At 49.3% G+C, this 22,680-nt stretch overlaps 1 protein-coding gene across 1 annotated transcript in view; it reads left to right on the plus strand.

The window, feature by feature from the left end:
• Positions 1 to 22,680, plus strand: part of CCDC18 (coiled-coil domain containing 18) — a 164,600-nt gene that overhangs the window by 99,254 nt on the left and 42,666 nt on the right. The window contains exon 18 of the mRNA XM_075322339.1: positions 19,622 to 19,764. Coding sequence (XP_075178454.1) covers positions 19,622 to 19,764 — 143 coding nt within the window. The remainder of the gene's footprint in view (positions 1 to 19,621; positions 19,765 to 22,680) is intronic.

Below are 22,680 nucleotides of genomic sequence, written 5' to 3' on the forward strand. Positions count from 1 at the left end.
ATTGACACCCTTAGCCTAATACTTGTTTGCACAACTTTTAGCCAAAATAACTGCGAACAACCGCTTCTGGTAACCATCAATGAGTTTCTTACAATGCTCTCCTGGAATTTTAGACCATTCTTCTTTGACAAACTGCTCCAGGTCCCTGAGATTTGAAGGGGCCTTCTCCAAACTGCCATTTTGAGATCTCTCCACAGGTGTTCTATGTGGTTCAGGTCTGGACTCATTGCTGGCCACTTTAGTAATCTCCAGTGCTTTCTCTCAAACCATTTGAAGTGTGTTTTGGGTCATTGTCCTGCTGGAAGACCCATGACCTCTGAGGGAGACCCAGCTTTCTCACACTGGGCCCTACATTATGCTGCAAAATTTGTTGGTAGTCTTCAGACTTCATAATGGTATGCACACGGTCAAGCAGTCCAGTGCCATAGGCAGCAAAGCAACCCCAAAACATCTGAGAACCTCCGCCATGTTTGACTGTAGGGACTGTGTTCTTTTCTTTGAATGCCTCTTTTTTTTCCTGTAAACTCTGTTGATGACTTTTCCAAAAAAGCTCTACTTTTGTCTCATCTGACCAGAGAACATTCTTCCAAAACGTTTTAGGCTTTCTCAGGTAAGTTTTTGCAAACTCCAGCCTGGCTTTTTTATGTCTCTGGGTAAGAAGTGGGGTCTTCCTGGGTATCCTACCATACAGTCCCTTTTCATTCAGACGCCGATGGATAGTACGGGTTGACACTGTTGTACCCTCGGACTGCAGGGCAGCTTGAACTTGTTTGGATGTTAGTCGAGGTTCTTTATCCACCATCCGCACAATCTTGCGTTGAAATCTCTCGTCAATTTTTCTTTTCCTTCCACATCTAGGGAGGTTAGCCACAGTGCCACCATGGGCTTTACACTTCTTGATGACACTGTGCACTGTAGACACAGAAACTTTCAGGTCTTTGGAGATGGACTTGTAGCCTTGAGATTGCTCATGCTTCCTCACAATTTGGATTCTCAAGTCTTCAGACAGTTCTTTGGTCTTCTTTCTTTTATCCATGCTCAATGTGGTACACACAAGGACACAGGACAGAGGTTGAGTCAACTTTAATCTATGTCAACTGGCTGCAAGTGTGATTTAGTTATTGCCAACACCTGTTAAGGTGGTGTCACACACAGCGACAACGACGTCGCTGCTACGTCACCATTTTCTGTGACGTTGCAGCGACGTCCCGTCGCTGTCGCTGTGTGTGACATCCAGCAACGAGCTGGCCCCTGCTGTGAGGTCGCCGCTCGTTGCTGAATGTCAAGCTTCATTTTTTGGTCATCGCTCTCCCGCTGTGACGCACAGATCGCTGTGTGTGACAGCGAGAGAGCGACGAAATGAAGCGAGCAGAGAGCAGGAGCCGGCATCTGGCAGCTGCGGTAAGCTGTAACCAAGGTAAACATCGGGTAACCAAGGTGGTTACCCGATATTTACCTTCGTTACCAGCCTCCGCCGCTCTCACGCTGCCAGTGCCGGCTCCTGCTCTCTGCACATGTGGCTGCAGTACACATCGTGTAATTAACCCGATGTGTACTGTAGCTAGGAGAGCAGGGAGCCAGCGCTCAGTGTGCGCGGCTCCCTGCTCTCTGCACATGTTGCAGCACTGTCGTTATGATCGCTGCTTCGGCTGCTGTGTTTGACAGCTAAGCAGCGATCATAACAGCGACTTACAAGGTCGCTGCTACGTCACAGAAAATGGTGACGTAACAGCGACGTCGTTGTCGCTGTCGTTTAGTGTGAACCCAGCTTTAGGTGCCACAGGTAAGTTACAGGTGCTGTTAATTACACACATTAGACAAGCATCACATGATTTTTCAAACAGTGCCAATACTTTTGTCCACCCCCTTTTTATGTTTGGTGTGGAATTATATCCAATTTGGCTTTATGACAATTTTTTTTATTTTTATTCATTGAAGACAAATTAAATGAAGATAATAATACCAAAGAATTTGTGATTGCAATCATTTTCAAGAAGAAACTGAGTATTATCTGACAGAATTGCAGGGGTGCCAATACTTTTGGGCAGCACTGTAAAAGCAGAGGCGTTTTCCACTAATATCTCCAACCCTTTCAAATTGTCTGTACAGATTTGTACTAATCTGACTGATCCCCCAATTATTGCATTGCCCACTTTATCTGTATGGTATTGTATCTTTGTTGGAAAGCTCCTTTCAAACTGATCTATTTAAAGGGAATCTGTGAGCAGGCTTTCACCCCCGCAAACTATATATGCATGAAGTTCTTTAAAAGACAAGTAGAGATGAGCGAACCTGGAATTCGGTGTTGTTGCCTAACACAGACTTTTGAAATTAAAAAAAAAAAAAAAATCACAATTCGCGTTAGGAGTTCGGATGCTTTATGTATGCAAACCACTCACGCGAGCACCGCTGAGCTAAGGTACGCTCAGTGCTCAGCCCAGTGCAGCCGCTTCCAATGTTTAAATGTCTCACACTGGTGTAACAATGGCGTGATTGGATGTAGTGTATACAAAAAAATATGGGAAAAACACTACCCACCTGTTCCTGGAAGTGATCTGTTTATGGCTAATTGCATGTGAGCGGACACCCGAACTGCCCAATTAGTGACTTCCAATGGGATTCAGTCCGGGTCCCAAAACAAACTTTATGTAAAGTCCGGCTGACGCTGCCGAACCGAACTTCCACTAGTTCACTCATCTCTAAAGAAATGTCCAGCAATACCTACACATGGTCAGTCCGTCCCACGGTTCTCGAGAAATCAGTGTTAGAATTCAAAAGTAAATAAGGTTGAAGGGCTAGTTGCAGATCTGCAGCCTCTATCACTCCAGCTCTTTTCCCTATCCAGCCCCACCTTCTGCTTGATTGACAGCTCCTTTGCCTGCAATCACACAGAAACAGGCAAGTCAGTCAAGTAGTTGGAATCATCACTAGATTGGGAATAGAGCTGGGGTCACTTAGGCTTCAGATCTACTATAGTCCTTCAGTCTTATTAACAGATCAATTTATACACCAATTTCTCAGTATTAGAGGAATGGACTGGCCATGTAAAGTTATTTCTGCAAATGTTCTTGGCAGGGGTGCTGGGGGCGGGTGAAATCATACTGACAGATTCCCTTTAAAGATCAGTTCTGGAAATTATAGGTAGCAAGTCTCACTCCTTCCTCCTGCTCATGCTTTACTTGCACTTGTCACCCATAGTCTCTCACACACATACATATGTGTATGTATATGTGTATATATAATATATAAATATATATATAAAAATATATTCACTAAATACACCATGTGCAGAATTATTAGGCAAGTTGTATTTTAGAGGATTTTTTTTTTTGGTTATTGATCATTTGTGTTCTCAATCAACCCAAAAGACTCATACATTTCAAAGTTTAATATTTCTTTGTCGCTCCATTGGGAGACCCAGACAATTGGGTGTATAGCTTCTGCCTCCGGAGGCCACACAAAGTATTACACTTTTAAAAAACTGTAACCCCTCCCCTCTGCCTATACACCCTCCCGTGGATCACGGGCTCCTCAGTTTTATGCTTTGTGTGGAAGGAGGCACACATCCACTCATGCATTCTCATATTAGTTATATCGGTTGGAAGAAAAGTGGGCCCCCACGGGGCCCCCGGCATGTTCCCTTCTCACCCTACTACGTCGGCGGTGCTGTTAAGGTTGAGGTACCCATTGCGGGTACAAAGGCCGGAGCCTCATGCCGTTTTCCTTCACCATCCCTTAGCGGCTCTGGGAGAAGTGGGATCCTGACCGGTCATCCATTTACTGGGACTGTGCTCCCTCCGCAGCCCCTGTGGGAATCTGCCGGACAGGAGTCTATTCATCCTCAGGGACCGGGCCCTGCATCGCTAAGGTACTCTGTGTCCCCATGGGGGCTGTGCATGGAGCGCCTTCTTCCCGGACGCTGCAGCAGCTTCTGATTTGTGAAGACCGGCGGACTTCGCGCCGACCGCGCCTGCTTGTCGGCCGCGGTCTTAAATTTAGTCCCCGGCTTCATTGCGGCCTAGTAGCAAAACTCCCGCCCCCGGGCCTGCCTGTCAGGGGTAAGGGCGGGACTGCCGACCTGACGTCGGATGTGAGGGCCGGAGCATCCTGTATGTTTCCTCCCCCCTCACTGATCACTGTGGGGACCCCAGTTTCCCGCACTTTTCTAGCGCCGCCCACGGCTCCACTCCTCCCCAGAGAGCTCCGGCAGCCATTTTTTTGGCATTCTGCCGGTGGAGGATTACCAGGAAAGAGCTCTGCAACTCTGGGAGGCCTAAGGCAGGGAATCTGGAGAACACACACTCCGCTTTTTAGCGGTCGGTAAGCCACACCGGTCACCCGGTGCTGGTCCCCTTAGGGTGCCGGAATAGTTACGTATTATATATATATATATATATATATATATATATATATATATATATATATATATATATATATATATATATATATATATATATATATATAATGTGTGTGTATGTATGTATATAATGTGTGTGTGTATACATGTGTGTGTGTGTGTGTGTGTATATATATATATATATATATATATATATATATATATATATATATATATATATATATATATATATATATATATATATATATATATATATATATATATATACACATACATAGGTCCAGAAATATTTGGACAGTGACACAATTTTCGCGAGTTGGGCTCTGCATGCCACCACATTGGATTTGAAATGAAACCTCTACAACAGAATTCAAGTGCAGATTGTAACGTTTAATTTGAAGGTTTGAACAAAAATATCTGATAGAAATTGTAGGAATTGTACACATTTCTTTACAAACACTCCACATTTTAGGAGGTCAAAAGTAATTGGACAAATAAACCAAACCCAAAAAAAAAATTTTTATTTTCAATATTTTGTTGCGAATCCTTTGGAGGCAATCACTGCCTTAAGTCTGGAACCCATGGACATCACCAAACGCTGGGTTTCCTCCTTCTTAATGCTTTGCCAGGCCTTTACAGCCGCAGCCTTCAGGTCTTGCTTGTTTGTGGGTCTTTCCGTCTTAAGTCTGGATTTGAGCAAGTGAAATGCATGCTCAATTGGGTTAAGATCTGGTGATTGACTTGGCCATTGCAGAATGTTCCACTTTTTTGCACTCATGAACTCCTGGGTAGCTTTGCCTGTATGCTTGGGGGTCATTGTCCATCTGTACTATGAAGCGCCGTCCGATCAACTTTGCGGCATTTGGCTGAATCTGGGCTAAAAGTATATCCCGGTACACTTCAGAATTCATCCGGATACTCTTGTCTGCTGTTATGTCATCAATAAACACAAGTGACCCAGTGCCATTGAAAGCCATGCATGCCCATGCCATCACGTTGCCTCCACCATGTTTTATAGAGGATGTGGTGTGCCTTGGATCATGTGCCGTTCCCTTTCTTCTTCAAACTTTTTTCTTCCCATCATTCTGGTACAGGTTGATCTTGGTCTCATCTGTCCATAGAATACTTTTCCAGAACTGAGCTGGCTTCATGAGGTGTTTTTCAGCAAATTTAACTCTGGCCTGTCTATTTTTGGAATTGATGAATGGTTTGCATCTAGATGTGAACCCTTTGTATTTACTTTCATGGAGTCTTCTCTTTACTGTTGACTTATAGACAGATACACCTACTTCACTGAGAGTGTTCTGGACTTCAGTTGATGTTGTGAACGGGTTCTTCTTCACCAAAGAAAGTATGCGGCGATCATCCACCACTGTTGTCATCCGTGGACGCCCAGGCCTTTTTGAGTTCCCAAGCTCACCAGTCAATTCCTTTTTTCTCAGAATGTACCCGACTGTTGATTTTGCTACTCCAGGCATGTCTGCTATCTCTCTGATGGATTTTTTCTTTTTTTTCAGCCTCAGGATGTTCTGCTTCACCTCAATTGAGAGTTCCTTAGACCGCATGTTGTCTGGTCACAGCAACAGCTTCCAAATGCAAAACCACACACCTGTAATCAACCCCAGACCTTTTAACTACTTCATTGATTACAGGTTAACGAGGGAGACGCCTTCAGAGTTAATTGCAGCCCTTACAGTCCCTTGTCCAATTACTTTTGGTTCCTTGAAAAAGAGGAGGCTATGCATTACAGAGCTATGATTCCTAAACCCTTTCTCCGATTTGGATGGGAAAACTCTCATATTGCAGCTGGGAGTGTGCACTTTCAGCCCATATTATATATATAATTGTATTTCTGAACATGTTTTTGTAAACAGCTAAAATAACAAAACTTGTGTCACTGTCCAAATATTTCTGGACCTAACTGTATATTTATATACTTCTGTTCGGTCGGGCTATATACCCTTTCCCATATACCCTCAGTGATCACTCTCCTAGGAGACAACAGCATGTCGTCCACAAGGAGCAAGGGTGCTAAGGCACAGGGTTTTTTTGCGACCTGTACCTCTCGTGTGCGGCTATGTTACCTGCGGGTTCCACCTACCCTCACTGTGAGCAATGCTCGACCCCTGTTTTGCTTGCTCAGCCGGAGTCTCAGTCACTAGTGGGCCCCTCGGCTCAGGTAGACCCCCCTGCTCCCCCTGTCCAGGCGGCAGGGACAGAGTTTGCCGTTTTTGCTGAGAAACTCTGAGTCACTTTCACAATCCATGGCTCAGTCTATGGACAAATGGTCTGCCAAGCTGCTAGAAGCTTTGCAGTCCAGACCGGTCCTTACACAGGCCCCGGGCCCTGTTGGATCGTCGCCTCCAGGCCCCTCTCGGTCCGCGCCGCAGCGCGCTCCCAGGGGGGGCCCTAGGTCTCACGTGGAGGACTCCTGCCCGGACCACAGTCCCAGACCGGCTAAGCGGGCTCGATGGGAATCTTCCCCGACTTCTTCACGCTGCTCGGGGTCCCAGCTTGAGGACTCTCTGGAGGACGAGGCGGATGTCGCAGCTCAGGGCTCTGACCCTGACGTTGCTCTCAATTTTGATACACCTGAAGGGGACGCCATAGTAAATGACCTTATCTCGTCCATCAACCAGGTGTTAGATCTATCTCCCCCGCCTGCACCTGTAGAGGAGTCGACTTCTCAGCAGGAGAAACACCAGTTTCGGTTCCCTAAACGTACACGGAGTGCGTTTTTCGATCACTCTAACTTCAGAGATGCTGTCCAGAAGCCCAGAGCGGTTCCGGACAAGCGCTTTACTAAGCACCTCACTGACACACGTTACCCCTTCCCCTCTGACGTAGTTAAGGGTTGGGCTCAATGTCCCAAGGTGGATCCTCCAGTCTCTAGATTGGCGGCTAGACCTGTGGTATCGGTTGCAGATGGCTCATCGCTAAAAGATGCCACTGACAGGCAGATAGAGCTCCTGGTGAAATCCATCTATGAAGCCACGGGCGCGTCTTTTGCCCCGGCTTTTGCAGCCGTGTGGGTACTCCAAGCTATCTCAGCTTGTCTGGCTGAGATTAATGCGGTCACACGTAATTCTGCTCCGCAGGTTGCGTCTTTGACTTCTCAGGCGTCAGCTTTTTCTTCCTACGCCATGAACGCAGTCCTAGACTCTGCTAGCTGTACAGCGGTGGCATCCGCTAATTCTGTGGCAGTCCGCAGGGCCATGTGGCTGCGCGAATGGAAGGCAGACTCTGCTTCCAAGAGGTTCTTAACCGGTTTGCCGTTTTCTGGCGACCGATTGTTTGGCGAACGATTGGATGAGATTATTAAGGAATCCAAGGGAAAGGACTCATCCTTACCCCAATCCAAACCTAAGAGACCTCAGCAACGGAAAATACAATCGAGGTTTCGGTCCTTTCGTCCCTCTGCCAAGCCCCAATCCTCTTCGTCCAGCAGGCCGGAGAAAGGCCAGAGGAACTCCTATGCGTGGCGGGCTAAGTCACGCCCCCAAAAAGCCGCCGGAGGCAATGCCTCCAAGGCGGCCTCTTCATGACTCTCGGCATCCCCGAACCGCATCCTCGGTCGGTGGCAGGCTCTCCCGCTTTTGCGACGCCTGGTGGCCACATGTTCAAGACCGATGGGTGAGAGACATTCTGTCTCACGGTTACAGGATAGAGTTCAGCTCTCGTCCTCCGACTCGTTTCTTCAGAACCTCTCCGCCCCCCGATCGGACCGACGCACTTTTTCAGGCGGTGGACGCTCTGAAGACAGAAGGAGTTGTGATCCCTGTTCCCCCTCAGGCACATGGTCGCGGCTTTTACTCCAACTTGTTCGTGGTGCCAAAGAAGGACTGTTCATTCCGTCCCGTTCTGGACCTCAAACTACTCAACAGACATGTGAGCACCAGACGGTTTCGGATGGAATCTCTCCGCTCGGTCATCGCATCGATGTCACAAGGAGACTTCCTAGCATCGATCGACATCAAGGATGCTTATCTCCATGTGCCGATCGCACCCGAACATCAACGCTTCTTGCGTTTCGCCATCGGGGACGAACACCTTCAGTTCGTGGCATTGCCTTTCGGCCTAGCGACAGCCCCACGGGTGTTCACCAAGGTCATGGCATCCGTTGTGGCGGTCCTACACTCTCAGGGCCACTCGGTGATTCCCTACTTAGACGATCTCCTAGTCAGGGAACCTTCTCAGGTGGCGTGTCAAAACAGCCTTACCGTAGCTCTGGCGACTCTCCAGCAGTTCGGGTGGATCATCAACTTCCCAAAATCCAAGTTGACACCGACCCAATCACTGACTTACCTCGGGATGGAGTTTCATACACAGTCAGCGGTAGTCAAGCTACCGCTGGACAAACCGCTTTCTCTGCAGGCAGGGGTGCAATCACTTCTTCGGGGTCAGTCACACCCCTTAAGGCGCCTCATGCACTTCCTGGGGAAGATGGTGGCAGCGATGGAGGCAGTGCCCTTCGCGCAATTCCATCTGCGGCCACTCCAGTGGGACATTCTTCGCAAATGGGACAGGAGGTCGACTTCCCTCGACAGGAACGTCTTGCTTTCCCTTGCAACCAAGACGTCTCTTCAGTGGTGGCTCCTTCCCAATTCTCTATCGCAAGGAAAATCCTTCCTACCCCCAACCTGGGCTGTGGTCACCACGGACGCGAGCCTGTCAGGGTGGGGAGCGGTTTTCCTCCACCACAGGGCTCAGGGAACCTGGACTCCGGTAGAGTCATCCCTTCAGATCAATATTCTGGAGATAAGGGCAGTGTATCTAGCCCTATTGGCCTTTCATCGGTGGCTGGAGGGCAGGCAGATCCGTATCCAGTCGGACAACGCCACTGCCGTCGCATACATTAACCACCAAGGCGGCACTCGCAGTCGTCAAGCCTTCCAGGAAGTCCGGCGGATTCTGCAGTGGGTGGAAGCCACAGCTTCCACCATCTCCGCAGTTCACATCCCGGGCGTAGAAAACTGGGAAGCAGATTTTCTCAGTTGTCAGGGCATGGACGCGGGGGAATGGTCTCTTCACCCAGACGGGTTTCGAGAGATCTGTCGCCGCTGGGGAACGCCGGACGTCGATCTTATGGCGTCACGGCACAACCACAAAGTCCCGGCATTCATGGCCCGGTCTCAAGATCACAGAGCTCTGGCGGCAGACGCATTAGTTCAGGATTGGTCGCAGTTTCGACTGCCTTATGTGTTTCCTCCTCTGGCGATGCTGCCCAGAGTGTTGCGCAAGATCAGGTCCGACTGCCATCGCGCCATTCTCGTCGCTCCAGATTGGCCGAGGCGGTCGTGGTACCCGGATCTGTGGCATCTCACGGTGGGTCAACCGTGGGCGTTTCCAGACCGCCCAGACTTGCTGTCACAAGGGCCGTTTTTCCATCTGAATTCTGTGGCCCTCAACCTGACTGTGTGGCCATTGAGTCCTGGCTCCTAGCGTCTTCAGGGTTATCTCAGGATGTCATTGCCACCATGAGACAGGCCAGGAAACCAACGTCCGCCAAGATCTATTACAGGTCTTGGAGGATCTTCTTATCCTGGTGTTCTGATAATGGTTTTACTCCCTGGCCTTTTGCCTTACCCACTTTTCTTTCATTCCTTCAATCCGGAATGGACAAGGGTTTGTCACTCGGTTCTCTCAAGGGACAAGTATCGGCGCTATCTGTATTTTTTCAAAAGCGTCTGGCCAGGCTTCCGCAGGTCCGCACGTTCCTGCTATGAGTTTGCCACATGGTCCCACCTTACAAGCGTCCGCTGGAACCCTGGGATCTTAACAGGGTGCTAACGGCTCTTCAGAAACCACCTTTCGAGCCGCTGCGGGATGTCTCTTTATCACGTCTTTCGCAGAAGGTGGCATTTCTAGTGGCAGTTACATCACTCCGTAGAGTGTCGGAGCTGGCAGCTTTGTCATGCAAAGCCCCCTTCCTGGTTTTTCACCAGGATATGGTGGTTCTGCGTCCTGTTCCGGAATTTCTCCCTAAGGTGGTATCTCCTTTTCATCTCAATCAGGATATCTCCTTACCTTCATTTTGCCCTAATCCAATTCACCAATGTGAAAAGGATTTGCACTCATTAGATCTAGTGAGAGCACTCCGGTTCTACGTGTCTCGCACGGCGCCCCTGCGCCGTTCAGATGCGCTCTTTGTCCTTGTCGCTGGCCAGCGTAAGGGTTCGCAGGCTTCCAAGTCAACCTTGGCTCGGTGGATCAAGGAACCGATTCTTGAAGCCTACCGTTCTTCTGGGCTTCCGCTTCCTTCGGGGCTGAAAGCCCATTCTACCAGAGCCGTGGGTGCGTCCTGGGCATTGCGGCACCGGGCTACGGCTCAGCAGGTGTGTCAGGCAGCTACCTGGTCTAGTCTGCACACTTTCACGAAACACTATCAGGTGCATACCTATGCTTCGGCAGACGCCAGTCTAGGTAGGCGAGTCCTTCAGGCGGCGGTTGCCCACCTGTAAGAGGGGGTCGTTTCGGCTCTTTTTATCGAGGTATTCTTTTACCCACCCAGGGACTGCTTTTGGACGTCCCAATTGTCTGGGTCTCCCAATGGAGCGACAAAGAAGAAGGGAATTTTGTTTACTTACCGTAAATTCCTTTTCTTCTAGCTCCTATTGGGAGACCCAGCACCCGCCCCTGTTCCCTTCGGGCTGGTTGTTCTTTTGTGTACACATGTTGTTCATGTTGAATTGTTCTTTTGGTTCATGGTTTTCAGTTCTCCGAACATCCTTCGGATTGAATTTACCTTAGACCAATTTATAAGTTTCCTCCTTCCTGCTTTTGCACCAAAACTGAGGAGCCCGTGATGCACGGGAGGGTGTATAGGCAGAGGGGAGGGGTTACACTTTTAAAGTGTAATACTTTGTGTGGCCTCCGGAGGCAGAAGCTATACACCCAATTGTCTGGGTCTCCCAATAGGAGCTAGAAGAAAAGGAATTTACGGTAAGTAAACAAAATTCCCTTCTTTTGGAAGTTGGAGTGGGATTTTTTTTAGATTTGGCTATCTTAGGAGGATATCTGTTTGTGCAGGTAACTTTCTGTGCAGAATTATTAGGCAACTTAATAAAAACCAAATATATTCCCATCTCACTTGTTTATTTTCACCAGGTAAACCAATATAACTGCACACAAATTAGAAACAAACATTTCTGGCATGCAAAAACAAAACCCCAAAAACAATTAGTGACCAATAAAGCCACCTTTCTTTATGATGACACTCAACAGCCGACCATCCATAGAGTCTGTCAGTTGCTTGATCTGTTTACGATCAACATTGCGTGCAGCCACCACAGCCTCCAGACACTGTTCCGAGAGGTGTTCTGTTTTCCCTCCCTGTAGATCTCACATTTTATGAGGGACAACAGGTTCTCTATGGGGTTCAGATCAGGTGAACAAGGGGCCATGTCATTATTTTCTTTATCGTTCCTATGGGAGACCCAGACAATGGGTGTATAGCTTCTGCCTCCGGAGGACACACAAAGTACTACACTCAAAAGTGTAGCTCCTCCCTCTGAGCTTATGCACCCCCTGGAGAACCAGATCTAGCCAATTTATCGCTTTGTGTTCAGGAGGCATACATCCACACATGCATTCTCATCTGATTTTTGATTTTTGGAAAGAGTTTGAAGAAAAGCGGGTCCAAGTCTGGACCCCCGGCATGTCCCTTCTCACCCCACTGTGTCGGCGGTGCTGTTAAGGTTGATTCCAAGGCTGGAGCCTTACATGCCGTGCTCCTTCACCATCCCTCCTGGGCTCTGGCTTGAAGTGGGAGCCAGCACGGTTCTCCATGCTTGGCAGGAGACCGGTCTCCATCCGCAGCCCTTCAGGATCCTGCTGGACCGGAGCACTCATCCCCAGGGACTTAGCTTGCTGAGACGCTGGGTTCCAAGTACTTGAGACGTTTATATATTGGGGGTCCCTGTACTTTATTGTTGTGGGAGAGTGTGCTGAGTGTGTTTTAGGACATTTCCGGCGGGTTCTCTGGCTGTCGCCTGAGAACCGCGCCGATGATGCCTGCGCGCCGGCCGCACCGCTCAAATTTAGGCCCCGGCTTCACCGGAGGCCTAGTTTCGGTTTCACTGCCCTCGCATGTCATTCATGCAGAGGGACAGCGCGGCTCCGCCCAGCGGCCGTTCTGCACAGGGGAGGGACACTCCTCACTGAGTACATGTCTCCTCCCCTGTAAGTCTCTATGGCCCTCCAGATCCCGCTCCCAGAGTAAGTCCCGCCCCCTCTCTTCGCTCCGGCGGCCATTTTCTCAGCGTTTTCCCTGCGATCAGCACTGGTCTGCAGCATCCCTGCTGAGGTGCTTGGGGGTCCGGGCTTCGGGATCTGGAGGGCACACAACACCGCTCCAGCGGTCTGGTAAGCCACAACCTCTGGTTGTGGACCTCTGTATATACTCTCTGGGGGTCATTCTGGCAGAGCCCCCACTCCAGCAGCATGTCTCACACGAGGAGCAAGGCTCCAAAGCTGTATTCAGTATGCACTGCATGTAAGCTCTTACTGCCTGAACCGAGCACCTATCCACATTGTGATGCCTGCTCTAACCTGACGATGCCTCAGCCTGGAATCGCACACCCAGTAGTCTCTCAGGCTGCTCCGGCTCCTGTGGCTGAACCCCCGGCTTGGGTAGAATCCTTATCTAGGTCTATCTCCCAGTCTTTTGCCGACTCCATGGGACTTCTGTCCAGGACTTTGCTGAACATGCATCAGCCCCCTTCACAGGGTGCCTCTGCTGCTAGGGCTCTCTCGGGACCGGAGCTCACAGAGGATTCATCATCTGGTCCCAGACCCCGTCATTCTAAGAGGAGACGCAGGGCTCCTTCTCCTTCCTCGTCCCGCGGCTCTGTTTCAGAAGCTGACTCGCAGGACGAGGAGGATGCCTTTACAGGGGGCTCGGAGGCTAACTCCATGTGCCCCATTGATCTGTCCGAAAGTGACTCAGATGTTAGTGATTTGACTGCGTCCGTTAATTCTGTACTGGATCTCAATCCGCCAGTATCAGAGGAACAACCCTCTCTGGCAGAAAAGCACCAGTTTACCTCGCCTAAGAGGACAAAGAGTGTGTTCTTTAACCACTCCAGTTTTCAGGCCGCTGTGACCAAGCCTAGGGCCTGTCCTGACAAACGCTTCCCAAAGCGTGGTTCTGATGACCGTTTTCCCTTTCCACCTGAGGTGGTCAAGGAGTGGGCTCATTCACCAAAGGTAGACCCCCCGGTGTCTAGACTCTCAGCCCGGACCGTGGTATCAGTGGCTGATGGCACCTCTCTTAAGGATTCCACTGACCGCCAGGTTGACCTTCTGGCCAAATCTGTATATGAGGCGGCAGGGGCCTCGTTCTCCCCGACTTTTGCAGCAGTGTGGGCTCTCAAAGCCATCTCTGCTTCTCTGTAGGGGATGCATTCCCTCGACAGGGAATCTATGCCCGAAATGGTTACCTTAACTTCCCAAGCTTGAGCTTTTTCATCCTATGCCATGTCTGCCATGCTGGAAGCTTCTCACCGCACTGCGGTGGCTTCGGCTAATTCCCTCGCTATCCGCAGGATCTTGTGGCTTCAAGAGTGGAAGGCAGATGCTTCTTCAAAGAAGTACCTTGCTGGACTCCCTTTTTCTGGGTCCCGGCTGTTCAGTGAACAGCTGGATGAAATTATTAAGGAAGCTACTGGCGGGAAGAGTACTTCCATGCCACAAACCAAAACCAGGAAACCTGTCCAGGGTAGGAATCAGTCGAGGTTTCGTTCCTTTCGTTCCTCCAACTGGTCATCCTCTAAGCCCTCGGCCTCGTCCACTAACTCAGCCAAGGACCAAAAATCCAACTGGCGCACAAAAGCGCATCCACAGAAGACCGCAGGAGCTGCTGCCACTAAGGCAGCCTCCTCGTGACTATCTGTCCGCGCCAGCAACGTCCTTAGTCGGTGGCAAGCTCTCCCACTTTGGCGACACGTGGTTTCAACACGTCTCCTATCAGTGAGTGCGGGATATCATCTCCCACGGCTACAGGATAGAATTCTCTTCCAGCCCGCCAAACAGATTTTTTTCTGTCAACTCCCCCCTGCTCCAAGGCCGCCGCCTTCTCTCAGGCCGTGGCATCCTTGCAGGCCAACGGAGTAATTGTACCGGTTCCCGCCCGGGAACGGTTCAGAGGTTTTTACTCAAATCTCTTCCTAGTTCCCAAAAAGGACGGTTCCTTCCGGCCCATCCTGGATCTCAAGCTTCTCAACAAGCATGTTCAGGTGCGGCATTTTCGCATGGAGTCTCTGCGGTCAGTCATTGCCTCAATGACCCAAGGGGATTTCCTGGCATCCATCGACATCAGAGATGCCTATCTGTATGTGCCAATTGCAGTTTCACACCAGCGTTGGCTACGTTTTGCAATCGGAGAGGAACATTTCCAATTCGTGGCTCTCCCCTTCGGGTTAGCCACGGCCCCTCGGGTATTCACCAAGGTCATGGCAGCAGTGGTTGCGGTTCTGCACCTCCATGGGTTGGCAGTGATTCCTTACCTGGACGACCTTCTAGTCAAGGCTTCATCCAGCGCAGACTGTCAGCGGAGTGTCTCGCTCACTCTCTCCACTCTAGCCCAATTCGGGTGGCTTGTCAATCTGCCCAAATCCACTCTGACTCCGACCCAGAGGCTCACGTACCTAGGGATGCAGTTCGAGACTCTGCCGGCACTTGTGAAGTTGCCCTTAATCAAACAGCAGTCCCTCCAACTGGCGGTGCGCTCTCTGCTGAGGCCCCGCCGTTATTCCATCAGGCACCTGATGCAGGTGCTGGGTCAGATGGTGGCGTCAATGGAGGCTGTTCCCTTTGCCCAGTTCCATCTGCGTCCACTGCAGCTGGACATTCTCCGCTGTTGGGACAAGCGGCCTTCCTCCTTGCACAGGTTAGTGGCGCTGTCGCCACAGACCAGGAGCTCTCTTCAGTGGTGGCTTCGGCCCCTCTCTCTGTCTCAGGGGCGCTCCTTCCTGGCCCCATCCCGGGTGATCCTCACCACGGATGCCAGTCTATCCGGCTGGGGAGCGGTATGTCTCCACCACCGAGCGCAGGGCACTTGGACTCCGTCCGAGTCAGCCCTCTCGATCAATGTGCTGGAAACCAGAGCCGTGCTTCTGGCTCTCCTAGCTTTTCACCACCTATTGGCGGGCATGCACATTCGAGTCCAGTCAGACAACGCGACAGCGGTTGCCTACATCAATCACCAAGGCGGGACACGCAGCCGCCTGGCGATGTTGGAAGTACAACGCATCCTTCAATGGGCGGAGGACTCCAAGTCCACCATATCCGCAGTCCACATCCCAGGCGTGGAAAACTGGGAGGCAGATTATCTCAGCCGTCAAACCGTGGACAGTGGCGAGTGGTCCCTGCATCCGGCAGTGTTTCAGTCAATCTGCCGCAAGGGGGGCACTCCGGACGTGGACCTAATGGCATCCCGTCACAACAACAAGGTTCCGGTTTACGTGGCTCGCTCCCACGATCCTCAGGCATTCGCCGCGAACGCTCTGGTTCAAGACTGGTCCTAGTTTCGTCTGTCCTACGTGTTTCCTCCTCTAGCTCTCTTGCCCAGAGTTCTGCGCAAGATCAGAATGGAGGGCCGTCGAGTCATCCTCATTGCTCCGGACTGGCCCAGGCGAGCTTGGTACCCAGACCTGCTCCATCTGTCCGTAGAGGTGCCGTGGCATCTTCCGGACCGTCCAGACCTTCTCTCACAAGGTCCGTTTTTCCGCCAGAATTCTGCGGCTCTCAGATTGACGGCGTGGCTCTTGAGTCCTGGATCTTGACGGCTTCCGGTATCTCCCCTGAGGTCATCTCCACTATGACTCGGGCCCGTAAGTCTTCCTCTGCCAAGATCTATCACAGGACTTGGAAAATTTTCCTGTCCTGGTGTCGCTCTTCCGGCCATCCTCCTTGGCCTTTTTCCTTGCCGACCCTTCTGTCCTTTCTACAGTCCGGTCTGCAGCTGGGACTGTCCCTCAACTCTCTCAAGGGACAAGTCTCGGCTCTGTCAGTGCTGTTCCAGCGGCGTATCGCCCGGCTGGCTCAGGTCCGCACCTTCTTGCAGGGCGCGTCTCACATCATTCCGCCTTACCGGCGGCCCTTGGATCCCTGGGACCTCCAATTTGGTTCTCACGGTTTTGCAGAAACCCCCCTTTGAGCCTCTTAGGGAGGTTTCTTTGTTTCGTCTTTCACAGAAAGTGGTCTTTCTAGTGGCCATAACTTCCCTCAGGAGAGTCTCTGATTTGGCTGCGCTCTCTTCGGAGTCACCTTTTTTGGTTTTTCATCAAGACAAGGTGGTTCTCCGTCCGACTCCGGACTTTCTTCCTAAGGTGGTCTCTCCTTTCCACCTTAACCAGGACATTACCCTACCTTCCTTTTATCCGGCTCCTGTTCATCGCTTTGAAAAAGCGCTGCATACTCTGGATCTGGTGCGTGCTCTCCGGATCTATGTGTCTCGCACCGCTGCTCTTAGGCGGTGCACCTCTCTTTTTGTGCTAACCACAGGTCGGCGTAAGGGCCTCTCTGCTTCTAAGCCGACCTTAGCCCGTTGGATTAGGTCGACCATTTCGGATGCCTACCAGTGTTCTCAGGTGCCTCCCCCGTCGGGGATCAAGGCACACTCTACCAGAGCTGTCGGTGCCTCTTGGGCTTGCAGGCACCAGGCTTACGGCTCAGCAAGTCTGTCAGGCTGCCACTTGGACTAATTGCATCATTTATCCTTAGCTTTGCACCTACTTGACGTAGGAGTCACACCTGATACATATATATACCACAATTAGAGACTTGGGATGGTGCATTTCCTCAATATCATTATTTTATTAGTTTCAAAAATATTAAAATCATTTTCCATTAACATACATATGTGCAAAACAAGGTCACAAAGAATTTTTTCACGCTGGACTTGCTCCAATACCACTGTTATAGGTTATATGCTGCACTGGTTTGTTATTGGCATATTTCTGCCTCTGTAACTACATTTAGTACTTTGTTTTCCCACCTCCTTCTGGGTGTACAGGTGTACTTAGATACTGCTGCTAATGTCTCCCCAAACTTATCAATTAGTGTTGTGAATTCAAAGTTTCATGGCGGGGTTAATTCTCCTGAGCAGTATTATAGTGCAGCGCAGCTCTTACTAACCTGTGTGAAGTTCAATGTGGTTGTGCCGTCCTTGGTCCCAGCGATTTTTTTTTTTTTAAAATCTTAGCCTGTTTGTTAAAATCTTCCTCTGTTGTACAAATACGTTTAGTCCTCAAGAACTGTGAGACAGGAATCCCTTTTATTGTAGACTGTGGGTGGCAGGACGTTGCATGTAGCAACGTATTTGCTGTCTCTTTCCAGAATACATCTGTAATCAATTCCCCTTCTGTTGTGGCCCTAATTTTTATGTCGAGAAATTCAACCTCCCTACCATATTTATATGTGAGTTTTATATTTTTGTTATGATTTAGATCATCCATAAAGCTATGGAGGCCTGCATACCTTTTCAAAGCACTACCAAGTGCATGCTCATGCTTCGGCAGATGCGAGCTTGGGCAGACGCATCCTTCAGGCGGCTGTCGCCCATTTGTGAAGTTAGGCTCCGCCTACTTCTTAGTTTTTCTGTTTATTCCCACCCATGGACTGCTTTGAGACGTCCCATTGTCTGGGTCTCCCATAGGAACAATAAAGAAAAAGAGAATTTTGTTTACTTACCGTAAATTCTTTTTCTTATAGTTCCGTATTGGGAGACCCAGCACCCTCCCTTTTGCCTGTTGGCAATTTCTTGTTCTGCGTGTTATCACCGGCTGTTGTCGTGGACAGAGTCTCCGGTTGTTCCGGCTCTTGCTCTGTTTTTACTTGTGGGTGGCTATTCTCCTTCAGCTTTTGCACTAAACTGGCTAGATCTGGTTCTCCAGGGGGTGTATAAGCTCAGAGGGAGGAGCTACACTTTTGAGTGTAGTACTTTGTGTGTCCTCCGGAGGCAGAAGCTATACACCCATTGTCTGGGTCTCCCAATACGGAACTATAAGAAAAAGAATTTACGGTAAGTAAACAAAATTCTCTTTTTTTCATCTTTTAGACCTTTACTGGCCAGCCACGCTGTGGAGTAGTTGGATGCATGTGATGGAGCATTGTCCTGTATGAAAATCATGTTTTTCTTGAACGATACTAACTTCTTCCTGTACCACTGCTTGAAGAAGTTGTCTTCCAGAAACTAGCAGTAGGTCTGAGAGTTGAGCTTCACTCCATCCTCAACCCAAAAAGGTCCCACAAGTTCATCTTTAATGATACCAGCCCATACCAGTACCCCACCTCCACCTTGCTGGCGTCTGAGTCGGAGTGGAGCTCTCTGCCCTTTACTGATCCAGCCTCTGGCCCATCCTTCTGGACCATCAAGAGTCACTTTCATTTCATCAGTCCATAAAACCTTTGAAAAATCAGTCTTCTGATATTTCTTGGCCACGTTTTGACGTTTTATCTTATGTTTCTTGTTCAAAGGTGGTCGTTTTTCAGCCTTCCTTACCTTGGCCATGTCCCTGAGTATGGCACACCTTGTGCTTTTTGATCCTACAGTAACGTTGCAGCTCTGAAATATGGCTAAACTGGTGGCAAATGGTATCTTTGCAGCTTTACGCTTGATTTTCCTCAATTCATGGGCAGTTATTTTGCGCCTTTTTTGCCCAACACACTTCTTGCGACCCTCTTGGCTATTTGCCATGAAACACTTGATTGTTCGGTGATCGCGCTTTGGCACTTTCAAGACTGCTGTATCCCTCTACAAGACATCTCACAATTTTGGACTTTTCAGAGCCCGTCAAATCTCTCTTCTGACCCATTTTGCCAAAGGAAAGGAAGTTGCCTAATAATTAAGCACACCTTATATCGGGTGTTGATGTCATTACACCACACCCCTCCTCGTTACAGAGATGCACATCACCTGATTTACTTAATTAGTAGTTGGATCTCAGCCTATACAGCTTGGAGTAGGACAACATGTATAAAAAGTATCATGTGATCAAAATACTCATTTGCCTAATAATTCTGCCCACAAGGTAGACCTTCATGAATTGCTAACCAATAATTCCCATATAAAAAAAATATATATTTTTTTTTCTTTATAGCACTTATGATAAAACTATTTTGGTAAAATTTTATTTATTTTACGCACTCATATAGCGCTATTAATTCCACAGCACTTCACATACGTATCATATATATGGCTATGCTAGATTTATTCAGTTATATTACCAAGTGTCCCTATTAAAGCCTACATTTTTATTGCAGGTCTCTAAATTAGAACTTGAACTTGAGAAACAAAGGTCATCTTCTCTAGTAGATATGAAAGCCGCAGAGGAGAAGCTTCAGGTTGCTAATAAGGAATTAGCCTGTAATACCCATCAAGTGCATGAGCTCAGTGAGACGGTTAGGTACGTACAGATGATATGCACTATTGTACTTGGCAGAGCTGAGCTACAGAAACATATAATACATGACTATACAATGAACACGTGAGCATGTGTATATAAATGTTTTGTACTATATTGACACAGCCAGTAGGGTGTGTAATATAGGATACAATGGAATGCAATTGAAGGGAGCAAACATTAGGAATAATCCTTACCAACTACTTTTATTTAGCTTTTACACGTTGTTCAATTTTTTTTTAATTTTTTTTTTTTTAAATACTACAGTAAACTATTACTTTATTTTTTAGTCGCCTAGGGGATTTGAACCTGCAATCACTTGTTCTGTATACAGCAAAACAGTATTGCAATATATTGGAAAATTACTGGGTTTTTTTTATTGTTTGAAGTCTTTAGGAGCACAAAGATGGCATCAACAAGGGCCTTTTATTATATATTGTTGTGGGGAAGACAGAAGGGTCCTGAAACAATTGCATCATGACAGTGAGGCCATTTAAATTCCCTTCTGGTCTTTCCCATTAGTGGCAAGTGTTGGCTGTATAACACAGCTGATACCTGTTGGGTATATTCCATACAGCCAGAGCCACACCCGTACCAGTATGTCTTATGTTGGGAAGGGATTAACACTAGAAGTCCCAGAGAGGGGTCCTTTGACATTTCTACCATTGGAACCCTATGGAGCTCAAAATTCCTGGGACTTCTAGTGTTAAAGAGAATGTATGACCAAATAATGAGTGGCTGCAGACTTTTATCAGAAGATAGGATAACCCATTTAAAGTGAAAATGTCAGCAGGTTTTATGCTCCCTCATCTGACAGCAACATAATGTAGGCAAAGAGACCCTGTATCCAACATTGTGTCACTACGTTTACTGGGTGCAGCGGTTCTGACGCAGTCACAGTTTTTAGATTTAGCATGTAGCAGAGCTCAGAAAGCTAACCCCACCCACACCAGGTTCCCTATATACAATGTTTATAGACAATGAGCTGTTAGGCCTCTGTCACACGTCCGTGAACATAAAGCACATTTCTTTTTCGCTCTATTGGGAGACCCAGACAATTGGGTGTATAGGCTATGCCTCCGGAGGCCGCACAAAGTACTACACTTAAAAGTGTTAGGCCCCTCCCCTTCTGCCAATACACCCCCCGTGCTCCCACGGGCTGCTCAGTTTTTTGCTTTGTGCGAAGGAGGTCAGACACGCACAGCACAGCTCCACAGATTAGTCAGCAGCAGCTGCTGACTAGGTCGGATGGAAGAAAAGTGGGCCCATATAGGGCCCCCAGCATGCTCCCTTCTCACCCCACTTTTGTCGGCGGTGTTGTTAAGGTTGAGGTATCCATTGCGGGTACGGCGGCTGGAGCCCACATGCTGTTTTTCCTTCCCCATCCCCCTTAGGGCTCTGGGTGAAGTGGGATCTTATCGGTCTCCAGGCACTGAGACCGGGCTTCATCCACAACTCCTGTGGAGCCTGATGGATAGGAGCCGATACCGTTCAGGGACATGGCCCTGCATCTTAAAGGTACTCTGTATCCCTATGGGGACCGCGCACGGCATCACCTCAGCTTTGCTGGGTGTGCTAGTGCACCGGGGACCGCGGCGCTGACCGGGTCTATATGTGCCATTACACACTCAGCGTCGCTGAGTGTGTTTATATGTAAGGGCTACCGCACTGACCGCCGTTGCCACGGGACACTGCGGCGCGGCTGGGACTTGTAGTTCGCCGGGGACTTTCACGCGACCGCGCTTTTACGGCGGCCGCGTTTATTACTACAGTCCCCGGCTTCATTGCGGCCTAGTTTCCCTTTTTTTCTCCCGCCCTCAGCCCTGACAGGCAGGGGAAGGGCGGGACGCTGCACGGAGCGAGCAGCAATGAGGGCTGGAGTATGATTTACATGCTCCACTCCCCTCACTGTGCACAGTATGAGCGCCCGTTTCGCGCTCTTTCTAGGCCACGCCCACAGCTTCCTCAGCTCGTCAGGACGCCGCAGCCATTCCTGTCAGCTCCACCGACGCTGCAGAGAGGGACATATTCATGGGAGACCCAGACACGGTCTCTGGTGGCCTCACAACCGCTTAGGCGGCTGGTAAACAGCACATGTGGTGCTAGCCCCATGGTGCTGTATTGTATGGGTACATTATTTGTGTACTGTATATAATTTACACTGTATGAGCACAGTTCTTTCTGGCTATATACCCTATTGTGTTACTCAGGGAAAACTATAGCATGGCGCCCATAAAAGGCAGGGGTGCCAAAACACAGGCTTATTATGTTGACTGCGCCGCATGTAAGACCCAGCTACAGGCAGGTTCCACTGACCCTCATTGTGTACAGTGTTCGACCCCTGTGACACTTCCTCAGCCGGATCCTCTGCTAAGAGGGGCCCAGGGGGAGCCACCTGTTGACACTGTCCAGGTGACGGGGACTGAGTTTGCAGCCTTTAAGGATCAACTCTCTGAGACTATGGCTAAGATACTAGAAGCCTTGCAGTCCAGACCGGTATCTCAGCAAAGGGACTCTGTTGAATCATTGTTCCCTGACCCCCCTCAGTTGGACCAACAATGTCCTCACGGGGTATCTCATACATCCCAGACGGAGGGTTCGGACTTAGAACCTAGCCCCAGATCGTCTAAGCGAGCCCGCTTAGAATTTCCCTCGACATCATATTGTTTAGGGTCTCAGCGGGGGGATTCTCTGGTTGATGATGCGGAAACAGCTGATCAGGATTCTGATCCTGGGAGCGCTCTCAATCTTAATTCTCCAGACGGGGACGCCATAGTGAATGATCTTATTGCATCCATTCATCAGTTGCTGGATATTCTTCCCTCAGCCCCTCCGGCGGAGGAGTCTGAGTCTCAGCAGGAGAAATTTCGCTTCAGGTTCCCCAAGCGTACACAGAGTATGTTTCTAGACCACTCTGAT

Source organism: Anomaloglossus baeobatrachus, chromosome 8 (assembly GCF_048569485.1).
Source record: "Anomaloglossus baeobatrachus isolate aAnoBae1 chromosome 8, aAnoBae1.hap1, whole genome shotgun sequence".
Classification (NCBI taxonomy): domain Eukaryota; kingdom Metazoa; phylum Chordata; class Amphibia; order Anura; family Aromobatidae; genus Anomaloglossus; species Anomaloglossus baeobatrachus.